Source organism: Aquarana catesbeiana, linkage group LG07 (genome assembly GCF_042186555.1).
Source record: "Aquarana catesbeiana isolate 2022-GZ linkage group LG07, ASM4218655v1, whole genome shotgun sequence".
NCBI classification, from domain to species: Eukaryota; Metazoa; Chordata; class Amphibia; order Anura; family Ranidae; genus Aquarana; species Aquarana catesbeiana.
Genome location: NC_133330.1, coordinates 323925515 through 323953306, shown reverse-complemented (window position 1 = coordinate 323953306; position 27792 = coordinate 323925515). Strand labels below are relative to the sequence as shown.

The window sequence follows — 27792 nt, the reverse complement described above, 5'->3', positions numbered from 1 at the left end:
AGTTTATATATAACTGGTCATATCTGCCCCTGTGCAGAGGAGCTTACAGTCTGATGCCCCTATTACCAGTGGCAATGCTAGGCACATCAGCCATACATCGGGCTGTGGCTGCCCCCCTCCCATCACCAACACACTCCTGTGGGGGGATATATATTGTAGTCCTCGGTTATATATTCATGGTTACTTGTTATTGGCCACTGGTCACTACCAATTGCATAGGCTGCCTTCTCAATGATGTCACTGGTCTGTAGTAAGTGGATAGGTTGACTTCTCAGGGATGTCACCAGTATCTAATGAATGGATAGGCTGCATTCTCAGTGATGTCACTGGTCTCTAGTAAATGGATAGGCTGCATTCCCAGTGATGTCACTGATTTGTAGTTATTGGATAGGCTGCATTCTTAAAGAGAAAAAGGGTGATTTCGCACAATAACCTAGTGCCTGAGGAATTATCCTCTAAATAAAGTGCAATAAAGACAAAGGATCAGGGCTTTTTTTTCAGCAGGAACTAGGGGGAACTCAGTTCCACCACCTCTGGATCAGGTCTTCTGCTCCCTGCCCACCACTATCACTTGGTAACACTGAAGTCCAGCTTCTGCGTTTACAAGTGGTACCATATCTCAGGTGCCCAGGGTTCAGTGCAGTCATGGGCAGGAGAGGGTGCGTGGTAGGCTACACCCTCTGTGGTCTCCATTTATTGTTGCAATATTAAGCTGAAACACCTATCCGGCTGTAGTACCTCCCAGCATACTCTACTATACTACAGTCACTTGCAAGGGAGATCATGCAGTAGGAGCATCAACTACTGGTCACCAGGGAAAAATGGAGACCACAGAGGGTGTAGCCTACCACGCACCCTCTCCTGCCCATGACTGCACTGAATCCTGGGCACCTGAGATATAGCAACCACTTGTAAACGCAGAAGCTGGACTTCAGTGTTACCAAGTGATTGTGGTGAGCAGGGAGCAGAAGACCTGATCCAGAGGTGGTGGAACTGAGTTCCCCCTAGTTCCTGCTGAAAAAAAAGCCCTGATCCTTTGTCTTTATTGCTTAGATTGCACTTTATTTAGAGGATAATTCCTTAGGTTCTAGGTTATTGTGCGAAATCACCCTTTTTCTCTTTTAGTTCCTATTGTGTTGTTGTGAACACTATAGATTTTGCTGCAATTATTCAACACTATTTTGTCACTCTTAGTGATTCACCACTGATAGTGCGAAGGACACTCACTAATTTATTCTTAGGCTGCACTCTTAGTTGTGTCACCAGTCTCACGTGAATGGATAGGCTGCATTGTCAGTGATATTACCAGTCTTTACTGATTGGGTAGGCCAGATTCTCATTGATATCACCAGCCTCTAGTGAATAGCCTACATTGTTAGTGATGTCACTGGTGTCTAGTGAATGGATAGGCTGCATTCTCAGTGATGTCACTGGTTTTTAGTGAATGGATAGGCTGCATTCTCAGTGATGTCACTGGTTTTTAGTGAATGGATAGGCTGCATTCTCAGTGATGTCACTGGTCCCTAGTGAATGGATAGGCTGCATTCTCAGTGATGTCACCGGTCTTTAGTGAATAGATAGGCTGCATTCTCAGTGATGTCACCGGTCTCTAGTGAATGGATAGGCTGCATTCTCAGTGATGTCACTGGTCTCTAGTGAATGGATAGGCTGCATTCTCAGTGATGTCACCGGTCTCTAGTGAATGGATAGGCTACATTCTCAGTGATGTCACTGGTCTCTAGTGAATGGATAGGCTGCATTCTCAGTGATGTCACCGGTCTTTAGTGAATAGATAGGTTGCATTCTCAGTGATGTCACCGGTCTCTAGTGAATGGATAGGCTGCATTCTCAGTGATGTCACTGGTCTCTAGTGAATGGATAGGCTGCATTCTCAGTGATGTCACCGGTCTTTAGTGAATAGATAGGCTGCATTCTCAGTGATGTCACCGGTCTCTAGTGAATGGATAGGCTGCATTCTCAGTGATGTCACTGGTCTCTAGTGAATGGACAGGCTGCATTCTCAGTGATGTCACCGGTGTCTAGTGAATGAATAGGCTGCATTCTCAGTGATGTCACCGGTCTTTAGTGAATAGATAGGCTGCATTCTCAGTGATGTCACCGGTCTCTAGTGAATGGATAGGCTGCATTCTCAGTGATGTCACTGGTCTCTAATGAATGGACAGGCTGCATTCTCAGTGATGTCACTGGTCTCTAGTGAATGGACAGGCTGCATTCTCAGTGATGTCACCGGTCCCTAGTGAATGGATAGGCTGCATTCTCAGTGATGTCACCGGTCTTTAGTGAATAGATAGGCTGCATTCTCAGTGATGTCACCGGTCTCTAGTGAATGGATAGGCTACATTCTCAGTGATGTCACTGGTCACTAGTGAATGGATAGGCTGCATTCTCAGTGATGTCACCGGTCTTTAGTGAATAGATAGGTTGCATTCTCAGTGATGTCACTGGTCTCTAGTGAATGGATAGGCTGCATTCTCAGTGATGTCACCGGTCTCTAGTGAATGGATAGGCTACATTCTCAGTGATGTCACTGGTCTCTAGTGAATGGATAGGCTGCATTCTCAGTGATGTCACTGGTCTCTAGTGAATGGATAGGCTACATTCTCAGTGATGTCACCGGTGTCTAGTGAATGGATAGACTGCATTCTTCAGCATGGGGCCCGGAATGATTAAACATGTTATGGTACGGGGTAGAGCACCAGTAGGATGTTAAATTATCGATGGTCCAGGCTAAATGCTGGGAGTGGATTCAGGATAATGGGGCACTTAAAAAAGTTACGTATGGTTCTGTTGTGGATAATGTAACAATATTTTGCCAGAGCGACTTACAGTTATATATTTTATCAGATTTTACCAGTTCGGCTGGAGTTGTGCCGTCTATTCTTTTCATACATATGGCAACTTTAATATTTTACAGTGGTTCCCATCACACCTATAATCAGTGAGATTCGGCTTCTGAAATCAGCCTTCAACATTTCTATTAGATGGAGAAACCAGACATCGGAGAGACTGAGCTTTTGTGAAGTGCATTATAAAACTCCAACAGACCCATCATGGAAGACGGTACGTAAGTTATGTTCATACACAAGCAGTCTCTGTATTTACTGCATTTTTTGTAAACCTAGATGACCCAATTACTCCTATTTGGTTAGGGGCGTAACTGCAAGTCATAGAGCCCCATTTCCAAATTTGATTTGGGCCCCCTAGCTAAAGTTGACCATACACTCTTAGGTTTATTTCCTTCAGCCTGCGGGCATAGTGAGTACAGGTCTCTGGAATGACGGCCCGGATAGCAGTAAAAACCTGACAAGGGTTTTGACCTTCACTACTCTATCCAAAACTATGAAAAACTTTTTTGGCTGAACATGCACTTTGGGTTTCAATCTGCTCCGCAATTGGTTGTGGATTGGAACAATGGGGAGGCAAGGGGAAGGTAAGCAGATTCTGCTTATGCTCCTCAGAGCAAAGTGATGGGGCACTATTCTTCCCACTGACACCAATGATGGGGCACTATTCTTCCCACTGACACCAATGATGAGGCACTATTCCTCCCACTGACACCAATGATGAGGCACTATTCCTCCCACTGACACCAATGATGAGGCACTATTCCTCCCACTGACACCAATGATGAGGCACTATTCCTCCCACTGACACCAATGATGAGGCACTATTCCTCCCACTGACACCAATGATGGGGCACTATTCCTTCCACTGACACCAATGATGAGGCACTATTCCTCCCACTGACACCAATGATGGGGCACTATTCCTTCCACTGACACCAATGATGAGGCACTATTCCTTCCACTGACACCAATGATGAGGCACTATTCCTCTCACTGACACCAATGATTGAGCACTATTCCCCCCACTGACACCAATGATGAGGCACTATTCCTTCCACTGACACCAATGATGGGGCACTATTCCTCCCACTGACACCAATGATGGGGCACTATTCCTCCCACTGACACCAATGATGAGGCACTATTCCTCCCACTGACACCAATGATGGGGCACTATTCCTCCCACTGACGCCAATAATGAGGCCCTATTTCTCCCACTGACACCAATGATGGTGGACATTTTTTGCCTCTTAGATCCGCATTTACATGTGTTTTCCTGCATTAAAAATTTATGTTTTTTTTTAGTAGGGTAAGAAAAGGCTATAATCCTAACAGATTTTTATTTTAGATAAAGTAAGAAATACCATAGCGCCACCCCAATGGTCATAGAGCCCAAGAAGGTTTCTTAATTTATGACTGAAATAAGGCAAGAGAGAACTGCCAACGCATTTCAGGGGTAGGAAGAGTCCTCCTTTTATCAGGGCTTTGGAAGCTGTGTGGGAAAGAAGGGCAGGACTCTGAGCACTTTTGGAATTCAGCAGATACGATCGCTCTGTTCTTTCAGATTGAGGCCTACAACAGCTGGCGGTGACTCGCTGAGCTGCTCAGGTGAAATTTACATAAAAATTGTTTATTTACTAAAAATTCCTTTTTTTTCCCCATTGAACCCTTAAAAACCCCTTAACCACTGCAGCCCCAGAAGGTTTCACCCACTTCATGACCAGGCCATTTTTTTTGCGATACGGCACTGCGTGGCTTTAAGTGACAATTGCGCGGTTGTGCAATGCTGTACCCAAATAACATTTAGGTCCTTTTTCCACACAAATAGAGCTTTCTTTTGGTGGTATTTGATCACATCTGTGGGTTTTTATTTTTTGCACTATAAACAAAGAATGACTGACGATATTTTTTACTTTCTGCTTTAAAATATAGCCAATAAAAAAAAAAAAAATAATAATTTTTTTGCACTATAAGCAAAAAAAAAACACGACAATTTTTTTACTTTCTGCTATAAAACAAACCCAACAAAAAAATTTAAAAAAATCAAATTTCTCCATCAGTTTAGGCCAATATGTATTCTGCTACATATTTTTACATGTCTACAAACTATGGAATATTTTTATGGCATTTTTATTTTTACTAGTAATGGCAGCGATCAGCGATTTTTAGCGGGACTGCCACATTGCGGTGGACAAATCGGATGCTAAGTGACACTTTTTTGGGGACCAGTGACACCAATATGTTATGAGGAAAGGTTGCAAGCACTGAACTTATTCTCTCTGGAGAAGAGACGCTTGAGAGGGGATATGATTTCAATTTACAAATACCGTACTGGTGACCCCACAATAGGGATAAAACTTTTTCGCAGAAGAGAGTTAATAAGACTCGTGGCCACTCATTACAGTTAGAAGAAAAGAGGTTTAACCTTAAACTACGTAGAGGGTTCTTTACTGTAAGAGCTGCAAGGATGTGGAATTCCCTTCCACAGGCGGTGTTCTCAGCAGGGAGCATTGATAGCTTCAAGAAACTATTAGATAAGCAGCTGGGGACAGGGATATATAATGTAATACTGACACATAATCACACACATAGGTTGGACTTGATGGACTTGTGTCTTTTTTCAAACTCACCTACTATGTAACTATGTAATACAGCGATCAGTGCTAAAAAAATGCACTTTCACTGTACTAATGACACTGGCAGGGACGGGGTTAACATTAGGGGCGATCAAAGGGTTAGGTGTGCTCCTAGGGGGGTGCTTTCTAACTGTGTGGGGGGGATGGCTTAACTGGAGGAAGAGAGAGATCTGTGTTCCTGCTTAGCAGAAACACAAGATCTCTATTTTCCTCTCTGACAGAATGGCATTCTGCCTCTCCTGTCAACGATCGATGGGTCTGGCCGCCGGACCCGCTAATTGTTTTCTGCTGTGTACAGTCACAGTGTCAGCGGGATGCTTGCGGCGCATGTGTTAGCGCCCTAGTCCCAGGAAGGGATAACAACGTACAGCAGCTGGAAGCGGTTAAAGTATAGCTAAGGGCTAAACTTTTTTTTTTTCTTTTTTAGATTCTACATACAGTGGTGATGTGCTAGAACCACTGTCAGGTTTTTATTGCTGTCTGTGTCCCCATTAGGGAGGTTCACTTTTTATAATTGTCTTGGTCACCAATGTCAAGTGCGGGTATAAAGTTTGGAGTTACTACCAGAACAGGAATAGAGAGGGAACCTACTAATGGGGACACTTCTTTCCAAGGCATTTGTCTAAGAGGACATTTCCCTCCCATTGGAAACATATCCTCTCACGTCCTGTTGAGCTTACAGGACGAAAATCTCCATAATGGTTCACAGTTGGAAAAAAAAACAAAAAAAACAGACAGCAGTTTTAACAATCCCTTACTCTATTCAAAATGAAAATAGAGGTTTTGGCTTTAAATACGCATTAAAGTGTTATCTTATTTTATTATTATTATTATTTTTTTTTTTTTTAAAAACACTTTACAAACATGTCATACTTGCCTGCTCTGTGTAATGGTTCAGAGCACCCCTGATCCTCCTCTTCTGGGGTCCCCCACCGGCACTCCTGGCTCCTTCTCTTCTCCATATGCCACCATAGGAAGCCGCTATTTATGGTGGCACACGTGTGGGCTCACTCCCAAGCTGTGCTCTGTGTGTCCATTGACACACACACACGGTGTGACTTGGCTCCGCCCCCTGCTCCCTAGTCACTGGATTTGATTGACAATAGCAGGAGCCAATAGCTCCCACTGCTCTCCCTGAGTCCAGTGAGGAGAGAGAGAGAGAGAGAGAGAGAGAGAGAGAGAGAGAGAGAGAGAGAGAGAGAGAGAGAGAGAGAGAGAGAGAGAGAGAGAGAGAGAGAGAGAGAGAGAGAGAGAGAGAGAGAGAGAGAGAGAGAGAGAGAGAGGCGCGCTGCTGGATCGAGATCGGACTCAGGCAAGTATTTGGGGGTTGAGGGGGGTAAGTTTTTCTTAATGCAGAGAATGCATTAAGATAAAATAAAACTTTAGCCTTCACAGCCATTTCTATTTTGCCTTTCCCTTTTCCTACAATGCATTTCACCTTTTATTTTGGAGAAATAAAAACTCAGTTTGTTCTTACCTATTGACACTGCTTGGACCAGATAACGGACCACTCGGGTATAAATGTATAAATTTTGCATTGTGGGGAACCAGGGGAAGCTTCACAAGCATTGAGTGGGTCGGCTGATAATAATGCTAATAATCGGGTATAAAAACAACAAGGCCTCTTTTACCTACCATGTACCAATCCTTACACCTGGGTGATCGTCCGTCTTCAACTGCACTTGATGCACAGGTGTTCGGTCTAGGCAGCCTGTCCAGATCAATGACAGATGGCCGACCTGCATAGATCTTCAAGTGCACTCCGGAGTGTACAAGATGACATCCATGCAGGTCCAAAGCACTAATCGGGATGCATCTTTTTTTTTTATTACAATTATGTGGAAGTAGAACTATTTTATGTTTTATCTCTCCTACTATTGGACTATATTATAGCTCCCAACTGTCCTGGATTTCGAGGGACTGTCCCTGATTTGGAGCAATGTTCCTCTGTCCCTCTTTCCTCCTCATTTGTCCTTCATTTTGGTCTGATCTTTATAGTTGTATATAAAATGCACTTTTTATCTTTAAAAAGTGTTTCCCAGTGCTAAACCTTTCACCCAAATTCTAAATTGCTGCATTTGTAAATTTTAAAAGCCAATATAAAGGCAAGTGGTAAAAAAAAGCCCTTGTGGATTTAATTAACCTGATGGGTTTTACTTCCTCTTTGTCTCCCTGCAAAGGTAAAGCATAATGAGCTACTATGCATTGCATAGTAGCCCATTATGTGTCACTTACCTGAAACTGGAGCATCTGATGTCACCGCTGTCCCCTCTTCCACGAAGTGTCCATCTTCCTTCCAGGTATCGCGGCTCCGGCACTGTAATTGGCCGGAGCCGCGATGACGTCACTCCAGCACATGCGCGCGGGAGCCGCCAGTCACGGCACGATCTCCTTTAGAAATGGCACGCTTGCCGTTTCTAAAGAAGTCTAAAGTGCGCCTGCGCAGTAGACATCGACGATCGCCTTTTTTGTAAATATCTCCTAAACCATGGAGGTTTGGGAGATATTTCGAGCACCTACAGGTAAGCCTTAATCTAGGCTTACCTGTAGGTAAAAGTGGTTGTAACGGGTTTACAACCACTTTAAGGGGGTGTGGCAGGGGGCATGTCCTATGCCTACATACGTTTTCTAGTAGGTGTCCCTCATTCCCATCTCAAAATACTAGAGATATGCTATAGCGGCCTTTCTCAACCTTTTAACCCAGAGGAACCCTTGAAATAATTTTTAGGTTTTAGGAAACACCTTCAAAGGTTAGTCAGTTGGTTACATTGGTTATTAGAATGTTACTCAGTCAGCTGACTCGGGCTGTTGGAAGCAGACACCATCAAACTGAAGGTCAATCAGCCACAGCCAAGAAAATGCATGGTGACCTCTGAAAGAACCCATGGAACCCTGGTTGAGAAAGGCTGGACTATATGGATTGAGCTATTTATACTCGAGGAGTACACTGACTACTGCTACTTTGTTATATGTGGTTTATGCTCCATAGAAAATAATGAACCAGTGTTATTTATGGGCCACGAAGAGCTTTTTTTTATTTTTTAAAGAAACAATCTTTTCCTAGAAAAGTCCCCTGTGCCCCTTAAATGCCGTTATGGTAGACCACAGACCACTCCCATCAGTTTCAGCTCTTCCCAGATGTTTCTAACATAACCAGTCCTCACCTTCTGCACCATCTCTGTATGAGAAAATGTTTGCAAAAAACAAATCCCTGCAGAGATGATAGAGCTTGTGTTCTTCCTGCGGAACACCTTCTACCACCACATCTTCATGTGTTTATTGGCAGGAGGATCAAAGCACTTAGTGTGAAAAGATAATGTATGTTCAGTAAGTACAATTTTTCTAGTATTTACCTGGAAATCAGTTTTCTTTTATCGCTCTTCTATATGTAGCGCTACCCATCCCCCCCCCCCCCCGCCGCAGGAGTCACTGGTTATTTTCCCAGATAGCGAGCAATTGAGCTGCAAGTTTGAAAATGACTTGTTGAGCGATTGCTACACTTGCCAGGCTTCACAAGTTTGTTGCACAATTGCAGCAAGTCCGCATTTCATGACTTCAGATCAACTTTCTTTGCAAACATTCTGCGAGTTCTGGTTCAGTTATGTTGTAAAATAGTCCTCCCACCCACAAGGGGTCACTGTGCCTGAATTTTCTTGCTGTAGACTTGCAGAGCTTTTGCTGTAGACTCACCACTGCAACTTTGCTCTTGCTAGAGACTTGCCATGCAAATTTGCTTCAAATTGGAAAAGTGTCAAGTGTCCTCACCATGCAGCACTGATGTGCATCCTTAAAATGCATTGGAATTGTATTTATTTTTTTTCTGTTCACTTATCTGATTTAAGCCTATATCTAATTCACTTCCTCTATTAGCGGCCACATACTTCATTTCCGGTTTTATATTGGCTCCTGGGAGATCTTGGTCAGCTTGGTATGGCACTGCTCCCGTAACATTTAACATTGGCGTCTATGGAAATTCTTGGTCAGCTTGGCATGGCACGGCTCCAGTAACATTTAACATGGGCGTCTATGGAAATTCTTGGTCAGCTTGGCATGGCACTGCTCCAGTAACATTTAACATTGGCGTCTATGGAAATTCTTGGTCAGCTTGGCATGGCACGGCTCCAGTAACATTTAACATTGGCGTCTATTGAAATCCTTGGTGAGCTTGGCATGGCACTGCTGCCGTAACATTTAACATTGGCGTCTATGGAAAATTAAGGAAAATTTTGGTCAGCTTGGCATGGCAAGCTGACCAAGATTGCACTGCACATGCGCGAGATTGAGGGGTAGCCAGCATGCACAGAATCCAAGAAAAAGGACACTGTGGCTTCAGATGCCCACTCTGGAGATGGCTGTACAGGAACTTCACGGGGTAAGAAAACAATATTGCACAAATAGAAAACTGGGCATAGTTTACAGTATACCTTTGTTACATTGCACGAGGCATGCGTATTGTAGGAGTATTTTTACCTTAAAAGTCATATTCTGTCCGGAACTCTGCTTTAACAAGACTTACAATTCAACACTGCCACAAATTTGTGGCAAGTTATACTTGCTATCTGGGTTGGGTCCTATGCTCCTGTCCAGCCCTGTATGAGTCCTCAACTTCACTGACACCTTTGGTATATGTTTCTGTACACTTTAATGAGTTTACAAGAATTAAACTTAGGACTATATGAAAGAATAACAGAGTGTATTGGCAAGTTAGAATAAACCGGCATGAAACCTAATAGTGAGGACACAAGCAGCTTCACAAAGTTCCTTGCAATGATTTTAGAACCCATACCATGACCCAGTTAGCTCTCCTCATGGGATGAATTGCTGCAAGTGACCAGATACATAACAGGGATCAGGCTATGTTACTTGAGAGCTCTCCAGATAAGAGACTAGGTTTAGGCCTGAGAGTATGAATTTAAAATGAAATGCAAATCTGCCCTTAGGATGAAGTTATCTGACTATAGTCCTTAACCACTTCAGCCCTGGAAGGATTTACCCACTTCCTGACCAGGCCGTTTTTCGCGATACGGTACTGCGTCGCTTTAACTGACAATTCGCATGGTCGTGCGACGCTGTACCCATACAAAATTCATGTCCTTTTTTTTCCCCGAACAAATAGAACTTTCTTTTGGTGGTATTTGATCACCTCTGCAGTTTTTATTTTTTGCGCTAAAAACAAAAAAAGAGCGACAATTTTGAAAAAGAAAACATTTTTTACTTTCAGCTATAAAACATTTCCAAAAAAAAAAAAAAAAGATTCATCAGATTCATCAGGCCGATATGTATTCTGCTACATATTTTTGGTAAAAAAAAATTGCAATAAGCGTATATTGATTGGTTTGCTCAAAAGTTATCACGTCTACAAAATGGGGGATAGATTTGTGGCATTTTTATTGATTTTATTTTTTTTACTAGTAATGGTGGCGATCAGTGATTTTTAGCGGGACTGTGACATTGCTGCGGACAGATCGGACACCTAACTGACATTTTTGACACTTTTTTGAAAACCACTGACATTACAGTAATCAGTGCTAAAAATATGCACTGTTGTACTACTGTAATGACACTGGCAGGGAAGGGGTTGAAATCAATGGGTTAAATGTGTTCCCTGTTTGTGTTTACTAACTGTATGGGGGACTGTGTGACTGGGGAAACACACAGATCCATCTTCCTGCTTAGCAGAAAGACAGGATCTGTGTAATCTCCCCTGTCAGAACGGAGATTTGCCTTGTTTACACAGGCAGATCCCCGTTCTGTCACTTACAAGAACAATTGCGTGTGGGTGGCGGACATCTAGTTCGCCGGACCCGCTGATTGGCTCCCCCGCTGGCCAATGGGAGCGCGAGTGCACCCACAAAAGCGAGTTCCCGAGCCAACGAACAGCTGCGACGATTCGCGTGATCGTGCCACCTTGCCGCCGTATAATGACGGCAGCTGGTCGGCAAGTGGTTAATGTGAATCTTGTGCCGGCTAGGTTGGGGCCCTTGAAGACGTTGGCGAGCAGGGATGAGATATGCCTATGATTTGACTGGTTACAGTACTGTACCTCAGGAGTTGGATCTTTTGGATACAATTGAATAATTAGATGAAGGGTAGGCACAGGTGCAGCAATTAGATAAAAAAAAAGGTGCACAGGTTTGAAGTGAGATGAAAAGAACCAGGTACATTGGCTGTGTTGGACCCACTGTTGGACCTTGCTGAATACCCAATTCAGTAATAACAGTAAAAGTAACTGTGGATCTGCAACCCACTCACCCTTCTCGCTCTCTCTGGAATTCTCCTTGGCCGAAGTGTCGGAGTCCCCCCTTTTGTTTGTTGACCGTTATTTGTGGCAGGAAGAATGACAAGTATTTTGGTGGTTCACCTCCATGGCTCCTCGAGTGGGCCTGAACAGTGGTGGCTTGGGTCATTGACCAAAACAGGTATCGAAATAACACAGCAAAGTTTAGCTCAGTCCAGCCACCTGGGTCAGGGTACAACAGCGTACCTGGTTACCCGAGTACCTGACCTGATTCGTTTACTCCAATGTGCCCCTTTTTGAAAGGGTCTTTTTGAAGTTTTTAAACATTTGTAAAACTCTGTGGTTTATTTTATTGAGATTTTCTTTTCAGATTGGCCAAACAAGCAGCACAAACAAGAGCTTTGTAATCAATAAAATCCGTACTGCAGATTCCCTGCGTGTCCGATGCAGAGAGGAAATTGGAAATAGTTACTGGAGTAACTGGAGTGCCCCCCTTCCGGTTCCACCATCAGGTATGTAGTTGTGTTTCTCCTTTCTTTCCTTTACCATGACATACAATGGAGTGCCCTTATTACATCTAAACCCAAGGACACTAATATAATATATTGCGGTCTACTAGTCCTTAAAGTGGTTGTAAAGGCACAAGGTTTTTTTTTTTACTCTCATGCATTTTATTCATGAAGGTAAAAAAACTTTGTTTGCAGCAGTCACCCCCAGATCCCCCTAATACTTTCCTGAGCCACCTCTTGATCCAGCAATGTCCAGGAGAGCCTTCGCTCTCCGGGGGACTCTCCCTCCTAATTGGCTTTTGGCAGCTGTCAATTGCAGCCAGTCAGCCAATCAGGAGATGCACCAGTGAGCCAATCTGGAGATGGAGGGGTGGGGCTCAGGCGTGGCTCCATGTGTGAATGAACACACAGAGCCTCGACTTGGGAGCACGCCTGCTTGGGTGCCCCCAGAGTAAGCTGCTTGCTGTGGGGCCCCGGCAGGAGGGAGGCGCCAGGAGCAAGAGTACAACCAGCATTTCAGATTTTGCATGCGATTATTGCCAGGGGCTATAGCCGCTAGCTATAATCAGTGTGTTTTCCCAGCCAGGAGAACACAATGGGCTCCATTCACAAAGCAGTATGTTCCCCCTTAAAAAAATACCGCTCAGCGTTTTTAAAGTTTTTGAGCACTCACAAAAAAACACTACTAAAATACTGCATGAGTTATTTTATGAAGTCTTGTGGTATTTTAGTATTGAAAATATGCAGTAATTTAACCCCTGACACTAGCTGGCGTATTTATTCACATTAATAAATAGGCATTGTTAAGAATCAGGCGGCCGCCCGCGTCCTTAATTTTCGCATGCATTTAATTAGTTATTTGCTTCTGTGAATGTATTTTAACGCCTTTTCATGTGGTATTTACCGAGCGTTTTCAGATTTTTCTCTCGGTAAATACCGCAAAACATTATAGTGAATTGACAGTTTCGGGATTGCATGCTGCGATATTTAGGCAAAATGTGACCTGACACCTAAACATCTCATGTGAGTTCATTCTGTGAATGGAGCCCAATAACTCTACCGGAGGGATTCCCCATTAACACTGTGCTGATGGGACAATCGAGCGATTTTCACAGGTTGCAGGACAGAAAGTCGCTCCATCTATGGCTGGCTTTAGAGGTGGTGGTTGCGTTAGTTTTCTTTTTTCAGGCAAGTACATTTCCTGCAAGTACAGTAAATACTTGCCAAAATTCCAGTGTCCTTGCACTTGCTGTGCACTCATTTAATAGCTCAAACAATGTTATCAGCTTTCTATCTTCTGTGAACTGCAGAGCATCTGCTCCCTATGAAACTGAAATGAGAAGGATTTTGCAGTTCAAATCTTAGGGTGACGACACTGCTCCTACATAGATACAATGCAGTGAGTGAGTTGTCAGCTAGGAAGTGGGTTACTAGCTGGATCATAGGATGAAAAAAGAGGACAAAAGCCTGAAAAAGGGTAATTAAAGTGGTAGTAAACCCCTGCAAAAAAAAAAAAAAATTAAATTAAAAAATAAAACTTTCCCTTGTAAGACAACTGCATAATGTGCTAGTATGCATACTAGCACATTATGCAAGACTTACGTTAAAACGAAGCCCTCCAGCGGCATGATGTCAGGGTTTCCAGCTTCAATCAGTCTTCCTTCCAGGTTCGTGGCCTCCAGCTACATAAGTGACCTGAAATGTGACATCACTCCCGCACATGCACTGGCTAAATGCAGTGTGACTATCTCTTAAACACTGCAAGTTTAGGAGATATTCACTGTACCTACAGGTGAGCCTTCTTATAGGCTTTCCTGTGGGTACAAGTCAAAAAATGAAGTTTACTTCCACTGTAATGCAGCCACCACATGTAAGCACTGGTAAGCTGCAATATATTCGTTTAGGGTTTAGATATACATTAATCCTATAAATTTGCTTAAAACGGTCAGTGAAGGAAATATTCATCACACGTTGCATGTCTAGGTATGCTTAACATGATTGGACCTAACCCTATCATACCCAGAGGTCACTGGAGAAGCCTAGATATATCAGTGTCAACCAAAATGTAGTGGCATCAATATGCAATCCATGACAATTGACAATAACTGGCAAACTAATATGCCCAACAAAATCATTAGGACACCTGACCACCATACATACAGGAGCTTGTTTAACATCCCATTCCTAAACCATGGCCATTAATATGAATTTGCCTCCCTTGCGACTGTACCAGTTGCCAAACTTCTGGGAAGGCTTTCTACAAGACTTCGGAATGTATTTGGGGGGAATTTGTGCCCATTCAGCCAAAAGAACATTTGTGAGGTCAGGTGCTGATGTTGGATGAGAAAACCTGACTCACAATCCGTGTTCTAAGTCACTTTAACGGTGGTCAATAGGGTTGAAGTCAGGGCTCTGTGCAGGACACTTGAGTTCCTCCACCCAACTGAACTCATCAAAACATGTCTTTATGGTGCTGACTTTGTACACGGGACACAATCATGCCGGTACAGAAAAAGATCTTTTCTGAACTGTTACCACAAGGTTGGAAGAGCACAATTCAAGGATAGGCCAAGGGGTAGGCAATCAAAGCTCTTCAGCAGACAAAGGGCAGGACCTGCAACCTATACCGTTTCACAGCTCATTGGGGCGGGAAAAAGGGGGAAGCATTTTTGCCCTTTTGCCTTGGGTGCTAAAGGACCTTGTCTCAGTAGTGCACACAATTGTCTAAAGTAGCTTATATGTGTAGCACACCCCACATAAGAGCCGCTGGTGAACTGGCATCCCCCACCCTGCACAGCTAGGCACACCAAATTTCCACAGAGTCAGAAAACAGTCCAGTACTTTGTTTTTGGATTTATTGAGGGGATAAAACTTGAATGGGAAGCAGGGGTTTTATGGGATGCCCACTTGACTTGGAACTCCTCAGGGCCAACTTTCCTATATACAGTTTATATACACTCCTCTGCCTCCAGCACACTTGCTTGCAGAACTTCATTCAGACTCAGCTGGGACGCTGATAGTTAATCCAACAAAAAGGCAACTGTCAGATTTTGAAGCAAAAGCCCTTTACAGGCAGGGACCTCAGGCCCCTTGGTTGTATAGCAAAGTTCAGTGTCCAGCTTCACATCCCTGTGGCTATTGATCCCAGCACCACCTGTTAAGGCACTGCCAGCCCGCCTGGCTGCAGCTGCCTCTCACTAGCCCTCCTGGCTACTTCCCACAGTCCTTCCAGACTGTACACTCACCGGCCCACCCGGATGACTTCTCCTGGATGTGCTGACTCTCTCCCGCTGTTCTCACACCTGCTCCTGTACATCCAGGACAGGATTCCTCCATGTGTTGTAGAGGATCACTCCAGCACCCAAGCCTGAGGTTACCCCCCCAGACTAGGGGGTTACCCTCAAGGGCCACCGACAGCCTCTGCAGCACTCCTTCTCCATCTTCCACCTGACTGCCCCTGCTGGCATAAGGAGTATTTAGGAGTCTCTGCCCACTGCAAGCCCACTTAGCCACCCCTCCAAGCAGCCCCTGTTAACCTCCCACCCATTCTTCTGGAAACTTCTCCAAGGTTACAGCAAGTAGGGGGGAGGTACCAGAGGTGCTGCTTGCTGGGTCATCCAGCCTCCCTGAGTCACTCAAAGCTGACCTAGATTCAACCCAAGCTTGGCTGCCAGCCAAGCCAAATTTACCAACATTAACAACTATGTACATCCTACTCTAGCACACAAGAGGGTGCTACATATGCTGTAACCTTAACCACTTAAGGACCGCCTAACGCCGATTTACGTCGGCAAGGCGGCATGGGCAGGCAAAATCACGTACATGTACGTGATTTGCCTCTCGCGGGTGGGGGGTCCGATCGGACCCCCCCCCCGGTGCCCGAAGCGGTCCCGTTCTGTTCCCCGGCGATCGGAGATGAGGGGGAGGCCATCCGTTCGTGGCCCCCCCCTCGCGATCGCCGCCGGCCAATGGGAACACTCCTTTGCTGCTGTATGCTAAACAGCAGCAAAGGAAATGATGTCATCTCCCCTCGGCTCGGTAGTTTCCGTTCCAGCGCCGAGGGGAGAAGACATCAATGTGAGTGCACAACACACACACACACAGTAGAACATGCCAGGCATACAAAACACCCCGATCCCCCCCCCGATCGCCCCCCGATCCCCCCCCAATCACACCCCCCCCCCCTGTCACAAACTGACACCAGCAGGTTTTTTTTTTTTTTTTTCTGATTACTGCATAGTGTCAGTTTGTGACAGTTACAGTGTTGGGACAGTGAGTATTACCCCCCTTTAGGTCTAGGATACCCCCCTAACCCCCCCTAATAAAGTTTTAACCCCTTGATCACCCCCCATCGCCAGTGTCGCTAAGCGATCATTTTTCTGATCGCTGTATTAGTGTCACTGGTGACGCTAGTTAGTGAGGTAAATATTTAGGTTCGCCGTCAGCGTTTTATAGTGACAGGGACCCCCATATACTACCTACTAAATGTTTTAACCCCTTGATTGCCCCCTAGTTAACCCTTTCACCACTGATCACCGTATAACCGTTACGGGTGACGCAGGTTAGTTTGTTTATTTTTTATAGTGTCAGGGCACCCGCCGTTTATTACCGAATAAAGGTTTAGCCCCCTGATCGCCCGGCGGTGATATGCGTCGCCCCAGGCAGCGTCAGATTAGCGCCAGTACCGCTAACACCCACGCACGCAGCATGCGCCTCCCTTAGTGGTATAGTATCTGATCGGATCAATATCTGATCTGATCAGATCTATACTAGCGTCCCCAGCAGTTTAGGGTTCCCAAAAACACAGTGTTAGCGGGATCAGCCCAGATACCCGCTAGCACCTGCGTTTTGCCCCTCCGCCCAGCCCACCCAAGTGCAGTATCGATCGATCACTGTCACTTACAAAACACTAAACGCATAACTGCAGCGTTCGCAGAGTCAGGCCTGATCCCTACGATCGCTAACAGTTTTATTGGTAGCATTTTGGTGAACTGGCAAGCAAGCACCAGGCAGCGTCAGGTTAGCGCCAGTAGCGCTAACACCCACGCACGCACCGTACACCTCCCTTAGTGGTATAGTATCTGATCGGATCAATATCTGATCCGATCAGATCTATACTAGCGTCCCCAGCAGTTTAGGGTTCCCAAAAACGCAGTGTTAGCGGGATCAGCCCAGATACCTGCTAGCACCTGCGTTGTGCCCCTCCGCCCGGCCCAGTCCAGCCCACCCAAGTGCAGTATCGATCGATCACTGACACTTACAAAACACTAAACGCATAACTGCAGCGTTCGCAGAGTCAGACCTGATCCCTGCGATCGCTAACAGTTTTTTTGGAAGCTTTTTATTGAACTGGCAAGCACCAGCGGCCTAGTATACCCCGGTCGTAGTCAAACCAGCGCTGCAGTAACACTTGGTGACGTGGCGAGTCCCATAAGTGCAGTTCAAGCTGGTGAGGTGGCAAGCACAAGTAGTGTCCCGCTGCCACCAAAAAGACAAACACAGGCCCGTCGTGCCCATAGTGCCCTTCCTGCTGCATTCGCCAATCCTAATTGGGAACCCACCGCTTCTGCAGCACCCGTACTTCCCCCATTCACATCCCCAACCAAATGCAGTCGGCTGCATGAGAGGCATTTTTATGTGCTCCCGAGTACCCCTACCCAACGAACCCCCCCAAAAAGATGTTGTGTCTGCAGCAAGCGCGGATATAGGCGTGACACCCGCTATTATTGTCCCTCCTGTCCTGACAATCCTGGTCTTTGCATTGGTGAATGTTTTGAACGCTACCATACACTAGTTGAGTATTAGCGTAGGGTACAGCATTGCACAGACTAGGCACACTTTCACAGGGTCTCCCAAGATGCCATCGCATTTTGAGAGACCCGAACCTGGAACCGGTTACCGTTATAAAAGTTAGTTACAAAAAAAGTGTAAAAAAAAAAATATATATATATAAAATAAAAAAAAATAGTTGTCGTTTTATTGTTCTCTCTCTCTATTCTCTCTCTCTATTGTTCTGCTCTTTTTTTACTGTATTCTATTCTGCAGTGTTTTATTGTTATTGTTATTGTTATTGTTATTATGTTTTATCATGTTTGTTTTTCAGGTATGTAATTATTTATACTTTACTGTTTACTGTGCTTTATTGTTAACCATTTTTTTGTCTTCAGGTACGCCATTCACAACTTTGAGTGGTTATACCAGAATGATGCCTGCAGGTTTAGGTATCATCTTGGTATCATTCTTTTCAGCCAGCGGTCGGCTTTCATGTAAAAGCAATCCTAGCGGCTAATTAGCCTCTAGACTGCCTTTACAAGCCGTGGGAGGGAATGCCCCCCCCCCCCCACCGTCTTCCGTGTTTTTCTCTGGCTCTCCTGTCTCAACAGGGAACCTGAGAATGCAGCCGGTGATTCAGCCAGCTGACCATAGAGCTGATCAGAGACAAGAGTGGCTCCAAACATCTCTATGGCCTAAGAAACCGGAAGCTACGAGCATTTTATGACTTAGATTTCGCCGGATGTAAATAGCGCCATTGGGAAATTGGGGAAGCATTTTATCACACCGATCTTGGTGTGGTCAGATGCTTTGAAGGCAGAGGAGAGATCTAGGGTCTAATAGACCCCAATTTTTTCAAAAAAGAGTACCTGTCACTACCTATTGCTATCATAGGGGATATTTACATTCCCCGAGATAACAATAAAAATGATTTAAAAAAAAAAAAAATGAAAGGAACAGTTTAAAAATAAGATAAAAAAGCAAAAAAATAATAAAGAAAAAAAAAAAAAAAAAAAAAAGCACCCCTGTCGCCCCCTGCTCTTGCGCTAAGGCGAACGCAAGCGGCGGTCTGTCGTCAAACGTAAACAGCAATTGCACCATGCATGTGAGGTATCGCCGCGAAGGTCAGATCGAGGGCAGTAATTTTTGCAGTAGACCTCCTCTGCAAATCTAAAGTGGTAACCTGTAAAGGCTTTTAAAGGCTTTTAAAAATGTATTTATTTTGTTGCCACTGCACGTTTGTGCGCAATTGTAAAGCATGTCATGTTTGGTATCCATGTACTCGGTCTAAGATCATCTTTTTTATTTCATCAAACATTTGGGCAATATAGTGTGTTTTAGTGCATTAAAATTTAAAAAAGTGTGTTTTTTCCCCAAAAAATGCGTTTGAAAAATCGCTGCGCAAATACTGTGTGAAAAAAAAAAATGAAACACCCACCATTTTAATCTGTAGGGCATTTGCTTTAAAAAAATATATAATGTTTGGGGGTTCAAAGTAATTTTCTTGCAAAAAAAAAAAACTTTTTCATGTAAAAAATAAGTGTCAGAAAGGGCTTTGTCTTCAAGTGGTTAGAAGAGTGGGTGATGTGTGACATAAGCTTCTAAATGTTGTGCATAAAATGCCAGGACAGTTCAAAACCCCCCCCAAATGACCCCATTTTGGAAAGTAGACACCCCAAGCTATTTGCTGAGAGGCATGTCGAGTCCATGGAATATTTTATATTGCGACACAAGTTGCGGGAAAGAGACAAATTTTTTTTTTTTTTTTTTTGCACAAAGTTGTCACTAAATGATATATTGCTCAAACATGCCATGGGAATATGTGAAATTACACCCCAAAATACATTCTGCTGCTTCTCCTGAGTATGGGGATACCACATGTGTGAGACTTTTTGGGAGCCTAGCCGTGTACGGGACCCCGAAAACCAAGCACCGCCTTCAGGCTTTCTAAGGGCGTGAATTTTTGATTTCACTCTTCACTGCCTATCACAGTTTCGGAGGCCATGGAATGCCCAGGTGGCACAAAACCCCCCCAAATGACCCCATTTTGGAAAGTAGACACCCCAAGCTATTTGCTGAGAGGTATAGTGAGTATTTTGCAGACCTCGCTTTTTGTCACAAAGTTTTGAAATTTGAAAAAAGAAAAAAAAAAAAAGTTTTTTCTTGTCTTTCTTCATTTTCAAAAACAAATGAGAGCTGCAAAATACTCACCATGCCTCTCAGCAAATAGCTTGGGGTGTCTACTTTCCAAAATGGGGTCATTTGGGGGGGTTTTGTGCCACCTGGGCATTCCATGGCCTCCGAAACGGTGTTAGGCAGTGAAGAGTAAAATCAAAAATTCACGCCCTTAAAAACGCTGAAGGCGGTGATTGGTTTTCGGGGCCCCGTACGCGGCTAGGCTCCCAAAAAGTCCCACACATGTGGTATCCCTATACTCAGGAGAAGCAGCTAAATGTATTTTGGGGTGCAATTCCACATATGCCCATGGCCTGTGTGAGCAATATATCATTTAGTGACAACTTTGTGCAAAAAAAAAAAAAAAAAAAAAAAAAAGTGTCACTTTCCCGCAACTTGTGTCAAAATATAAAATATTCCATGGACTCAATATGCCTCTCAGCAAATAGCTTGGGGTGTCTACTTTCCAAAATGGGGTCATTTGGGGGGGGGGTTGTGCCACCTGGGCATTCCATGGCCTCCGAAACTGTGATAGGCAGTGAAGAGTGAAATCAAAAAGTTACACCCTTAGAAATCCTGAAGGCGGTGATTGGTTTTTGGGGTCCCATACGCGGCTAGGCTCCCAAAAAGTCCCACACATGTGGTATCCCCGTACTCAGGAGAAGTAGCTGAATATATTTTGGGGTGCAATTCCACATAGGCCCATGGCCTGTGTGAGCAATATATCATTTAGTGACAACTTTTTGTAAATATTTTTTTTTTTTTTTTTTTTTGTCATTATTCAATCACTTGGGACAAAAAAAATAAATATTCAATGGGTTCAACATGCCTATCAGCAATTTCCTTGGGGTGTCAACTTTCCAAAATGGGGTCATTTGGGGGGGTTTTGTACTGCCCTGCCATTTTAGCACCTCAAGAAATGACATAGGCAGTCATAAACTAAAAGCTGTGTAAATTCCAGAAAATGTACCCTAGTTTGTAGACGCTATAACTTTTGCGCAAACCAATAAATATACGCTTATTGACATTTTTTTTACCAAAGACATGTGGCCGAATACATTTTGGCCTAAATGTATGACTAAAATTGAGTTTATTGGATTTTTTTTATAACAAAAAGTAGAAAATATCATTTTTTTTCAAAATTTTCGGTCTTTTTCCGTTTATAGCGCAAAAAATAAAAACTGCAGAGGTGATCAAATTTCATCAAAAGAAAGCTCTATTTGTGGGAAGAAAAGGACGCAAATTTCGTTTGGGTACAGCATTGCATGACCGCGCAATTAGCAGTTAAAGCGACGCAGTGCCAAATTGGAAAAAGACCTCTGGTCCTTAGGCAGCATAATGGTCCGGGGCTCAAGTGGTTAACAGTACCCATCACTGGAAACACTAAAACTTAATCATCCGAGGAGTGTCCATATACGTTTGGCTATATAGTGTATTGTTTTGTATTCAGAACAAAATCTGATATTATTATTATATCTACCCCTTTGCCAAATTAAAGACACATGCATGTGATGAAGTGATCACGCTCTGACTCTTAGGTCAGAATGAAAAACTTCATCACATGCATGTGTCTTTAATTTGGCAAAGGGGTAGATATAATAATAATATCAGATTTTGTTCTGAATCCAAAACATTTTGGCGCCCAACGTGGGGTGCCAAAATGTTTTGGATTCAGAACAAAATCTGATATTATTATTATATCTACCCCTTTGCCAAATTAAAGACACATGCATGTGATGAAGTGATCACGCTCTGACTCTTAGCAATAATTTCAATAAACTTAACAATTAATCAAAGCTATTATTATATGTTGACGTTGTGTCTGCTCTTGGTGCGACTTCTTGGAAGAGGCAGAAAGCAACAGGAAGCTACAGTCTATTGATAACTCAGTGAGATTTGGCTTCAGACTGAAAAAGAGGAAGTAGCAGAGGAAGTAGCAAAATATCTGGAAAAGTCTTAAGGTTCTTAACTTTCAAACCTCTGATGCAATGTTCAGTTGAGATAGACATTTTAATATACCTCACCTGGTAACACCTTATTCACATCCATTACAGTATATTTGTGAAACAAGGTTTTTATACACATCCTAAAAGTAAAGCTAACCCTCCAAGCAGTCTATATACAATCAAGCATATATTTATGCCATTAATCATACTGTATAATGTTGCTTTTAGATTGATTTTCATTTTTTTCTGTGCAGCTCCCGAAGGCACTCCTAACGTGTGGCGGATCCTTGGGTCAGAGTATCCCAATGGGACCCAGGAAGTGACTATCTTCATAACGGTAGGGACCAGCCTTGTACCTAAATATAATTTTATTGTTTTAAGCATGTCCTTAGACCAGGGTGGGACGGGGGACGGGGGCACAAGGAGAATGGGGGGAGGGGATTTGTATTGGAAGGGGAAATGTGGGAGGCAGCAAGGGGTATTCCTCTAGGAGGGGAAATTAGGGGGCTAAGCGTGGTGATGATTTAGGGAGATTTGTTTTGGGAAAGGGGATGGGGGCAAGAAAATTTTTTGCTAGGAGGGAGGAATTGGGGGGATTTGTGCTGGGAGGTGGGGATTTGAAGTGGGGGGAGAAGATGTGTACTAGGAGGGAACATTTTTGGGGTAGAGGACTTGTGCTGGGAGGGGTGATTTTTTTTTTTGGGGGGGGGTGTATTTGAACTGGGGGGGATTTTGCAAAGATTTCACCAGGGGGGCAAATTTGTATTGGGAGGAGGGGGAATTTATTCTTAGGTGCTAAGCTTGCAGATTAGTGCTCAGTGTTTTTGTGGGGGGATTTTAGCTGACACTTAAGCTCATATTGCCTTTAAGCTCATATTGCTCATATTGCCTTTTGGGGGGCAGAGTTTGGAATGTTTGCTCTTGGCTCTAGATGACCTTGTCCCGGAACTGCCTCAGATTGAGGGATTCTGGAGTAGTGGGAGAGATCCATGAGTGGAGAAAAAGAAATGTTCGCTTGACTGTTTTGCTAATGCTGAGAGTCATGTACCTCTGGTGAGTGTGGGAGCACAGAGAAGGGGGTCATGGAATGTTCAGGAGAACAAGCATGGTTGTATTTATCTCTTGGTGGACTTTTTAAACCCTGAGCACTCTAAGGTACGCATTGGAGACAAATGGAGACTTAACTGATCACAATTTTTTGTCGAATACTTCAATTCTTATGATTTTTTATGATTTTTTAATAAATTTGCACAAATAGAATAGCGCCATAATTGTTGGTATTATTATGCAAACATTTCCTAGTGTTGTGGGGCATAGAAAAGGTTGGGAATCACTGATGTGGGAGGTTTTTATAAATCAACTTAAAAAAAACGGAGGAATGTGAGCCATTACCTCCCCATTTAGACTCTCGATATACAGAATATAACAGCATATTAGGCCAGTACTACACTCCATGAGATGTAATGCTGACATATTCGGTAGAAGTAGATGGTTGGATTCCAATCGAGCATGGCGTACCTGGGAGAAGAGGTTGAAAGGTTGGGGACTAATTGAACCCCAAGCCATCCATTCCTGCCCAGCACTTTCTCCTTTTGTTGTCCCTTGCCTCTCACCCCCATCACTTTTCACGAACGGGCTCTCACCACCAGGGCCGGTTCTACCACTAGGCAAACTAGGCAGCCGCCTAGGGCACACTGCTGCTTGGGGCGCAGCAGGGGGACTCTGGGGACCCTGATGTAAAGGCGAGCTATGGGGACCCTGATGTAAGGGCTAGCTATGGGGACCCTGATGTAAGGGGGGCTATGGGGACCCTGATCTAAGGGGGGCTATGGAATGCTAATGTAAGGGAAGACTTTGGAGGTCCTAATGAAAGGGGGGTCTATGTTGTAAGGGTGAACTCTGGGGACTCTTGGGACCCTGAAGCAAGGGGGGGACTTTGGGGACCATAATGAAAGGGGTGAAAAGTGGCAAGGCCCAGGGGGCCCAGGCCTAAAGCTGTGTAAGGGGCCCCAAAATTTCTGGTGGCTGCTCTGTTCCCCACACACTGCGCCGACGTTCCTCATACTGCTGCAGGATTGGATGATGTTAGCTGGAGACAAAGCCATCTCCTGCAAACTTCAGCCAATCCATGAAGAAGAGGTATCCAGGCAATGAGATGCCATGCAAGCCATGCTGCATGCAACAACCCTTCCTCCCAGCTCCACAGTCAGTTTGCACACGGAGCCAACAATGGCAAGGAGGGGAGAAAGCATTCCTGTACAAGCTGCATTTAGAGCCTTTATTTTTTATTTTTTGGGGGGGTGCAAGTAGCTGGGCTTGCTGGGCGCAAAACAGTCTAGCAACGGCCCTGCTCACCACCTTGCTCCTCCCATTTAGTTCTCTATTTTGGGAGCCAAGGGAGCAGAATATGTCGCCTTGGCCATACAGTAGTAGAATTTCAAATTTTTATACAATGTAATTAAATTACCGCTCATTTTTGACCGCAGTGGTGGGAAGGAGCAGAATGGAATTTTTTTTTCTCAAACAAATTTCCAACAGTTTATGTGTTTGTAGTTTGGGAAACTATATTTGTTCCAAAATCAAATACTAAAGGCCAACAAAATTTTGAAGAACTTTCAAACAACATTCGTCAAGTCATCGAACATAATGAGAATGTTCTTTCGGAAACCTACTAGTGTATGGCCAGCTTGCGGTGGCAGCCCGTCTTTTAAGGGCGCACAGGCGCCGCCTCCCCATCCATGCTTCTGGCCCCTTGCAGGACGCCGGATGCATGGCTTTTTTTTTAAAAGCAGCTGATTAGAGCCAGAGGCTCTAATGGGCTTTAAAATAGGCTTTAAAATAGGGTGGACTCAGGGCGCAGAGAATGCGAACTGAGCCCACCCAGGCGTGTTACAATAGCGAGTGAGTATTTGTTATTGTAACACTGATCCTCCTCCCAGCAAATCAGAAAGCAGGTCTTGAGACCCATCACCCCGATTGGCTGAAAGGACAGGTGATCCTATTGAACACCTAGGAGGAGGGGAGGGAGAAGCATGGCGGAAGCCGCCGTGATGGAAGAGAGGACACAGGAGCCACCGCCTGCTGCCTGCCACCTAGATGGGGTGAGTGCCAGACTGACCGTCAGACACCAAGTGAGGGGGAGGTGCCGCCCCCCCCCCCCCCCACAAAAAAGAAAACACCAGCCGTCACTGGTCTGCATGGAGAGATTTGTAAGGGGAAGGGGAAGTTTCGCTTTATTTTCTCCTCCCCCTCCTCAACCATATTTGGCACATTATCATTTTTTTGGGGGTGGGTACCTAGTTTTGAAAAACACTCCCACTTCAGCCCCCCTCTCCTTGCCCGCAACCTTCTGGGACACTTCACAGGTCCCAGAAGGTTGCTGGATCTTTCAGAGTGCAGCGCGGCTTGTGCTTGTGCAGTGGAAAGCTGGCTGTGAAGCTGCAAGGAGTCACAGCCGACAGTTAACATGCTTTAACCACTTCAGCCCCGGAAGGATTTACCCCCTTCCTGACCAGAGCACTTTTTGCGATTTGGCACTGCGTCGCTTTAACTGACAATTGCACGGTCGTGCGACGTTGCACCCAAACAAAATTGACGTCCTTTTTTTCTCACAAATAGAGCTTTCTTTTGGTGGTATTTGATCACCTGTACGGTTTTTATTATTTGCGCTATAAACAAAAAAAAAGCGACAATTTTGAAAAAAAAGCAATATTTTTTACTTTTTACTATAATAAATATCCCCCAAAAATATATAAAAAAAAACTATTTTTCTTTCTCAGTTTAGGTCGATATGTATTCTTCTACATATTTTTGGTAAAAAAAAAATCGCAATAAGCGTATATTGATTGGTTTGCGCAAAAGTTATAGTGTCTACAAAATAGGGGATAGATTTATAGCATTTTTATTATTAATTTTTTTTATTAGTAATGGCGGCGATCTGCAATTTTTATTGTGACTGCGACATTATGGCGGACACATCGGACACTTTTGACACCATTTTGGGACCATTGCCATTTATATAGCGATCAGTGCTATAAAAATGCACTGATTACTGTGTAAATGACACTGGCAGAGAAGGGGTTAAACACTAGGAGGCGATCAAGGGGTTAAGTGTGTCCTAGGGAGTGATTCTAACTGTGGGGGGGATGGGTTACCACTGACATGACAGCGATCACTGCTCCCGATGACAGGGAGCAGTAGATCCCTGTCATGTCACTAGGCAGAATGGGGAAATGCCTTGTTTTACATAGGTATCTCCCCGTTCTACCTCTCCACACCGCAATCACGGGCTGTCGGCTGACATCGAATTCCCAGGACCCGTGCGCCAGATAGGCGGCAAATTTAAAGGGACGTACAGGTACGCCCATTGGCCTGCCTGTGCCATTATGCCGACGTACATCTGTGTGCGGCGGTCGGCAAGCTGTTAATGAAGACCGATGAAGAGCTGCCTGGGGTCAGGACAGCGCTGGATCCCTGGACAGGTAAATGTCCTTTTTATTAAAGTGTTACTAAACCCACAACAGTAAAATCAGTCTGTATATGTAGTGAAGCATGCTTGTTATACTTTTTTCTTGGGAGAGTGCATGTGATCAACACAGAGCCAATCAGCACTGCCCAGACAGAGGGTCAGGGGTCCTGCAGCCTCATAGGACAGTCAGAGGAGAATGAAAACGCCTCTTACAAGCTTTAATCAGACACTGATAGAAGTCACAAGACTGCTGTATACTGCAGATGAGAAAAGTTATTTAGCAGTTTATATTTACTAAATGAATTGCATTTTCATGTTCTGTGTAATATGGGAAACCAGTTATAGTAAAATGCAGGGTCCGGGGTTTAGTAACACTTTAAAAGTCAGCAGCTACAGTATTTGTAGCTGCTGACTTTTTTCATTTTTTTTTCTTTCTAGGGTGAAGATCATCTGGCCATACACTAGTAAAATTTTGTCCGTAATTTTTCATTTCAAGAGCATCCTTTGATGTTCAGGAAATTATGTTAATTCCAAAAATCTAATTCTAAAAGCAAACACAACTTTGAAGAACTTTCAAATTACATTCATCAAGTCATCGAATGTACTAAGAATTTTCATACAAAAACATTCATACGAATATTCGTATGGACATTTGTTCAAAAATCTACTAGTGCATAGCCAGCTTTATTGTTCATTTATACAGTGCATCCGGGAAAGTATTCACAGTGCTTCACTTTTTCCACATTTTGGTATGTTACAGTCTAATTCCAAAATGGATTAAATTCATTATTTTCCTCAAAATTCTACAAACAATACCCCATAATGACAACGTGAAATATGTTTGTTTGAAATCTTCGCAATTAAAAAAAAAAAAAAAAAAAAAAATCCCATGTACATAAGTGTTCACAGCCTTTACCATGACACTCAGGTCCATCCTGTTTCCACTGATCATCCTTGAGATGTTTCTACATCTTGATTGGAGTCCACCTGTGGTAAATTCAGTTGATTGGACATGATTTGGAAAGGCACACACCTGTCTATATAAGGTCCCACAGGTAACAGTGTATGTCAGAGCACAAACCAAGCCATGAAGTCCAAGGAATTGTCTGTAGACCTCAGAGACATGATTGTATGGAGGCACAGATCTGGGGAAGGGTACAGAAAAATGTCTGCAGCATTGA

The 27792-nt window shown here is 44.0% G+C and overlaps 1 protein-coding gene across 1 annotated transcript in view; it reads left to right on the top strand.

The window, feature by feature from the left end:
- Window positions 1-27792, top strand: part of LOC141103792 (interleukin-12 receptor subunit beta-2-like) — a 91874-nt gene that overhangs the window by 20670 nt on the left and 43412 nt on the right. Inside the window, exons 5-7 of the mRNA XM_073593779.1 lie at window positions 2936-3081; window positions 12112-12253; window positions 22398-22480. Coding sequence (XP_073449880.1) covers window positions 2936-3081; window positions 12112-12253; window positions 22398-22480 — 371 coding nt within the window. The remainder of the gene's footprint in view (window positions 1-2935; window positions 3082-12111; window positions 12254-22397; window positions 22481-27792) is intronic.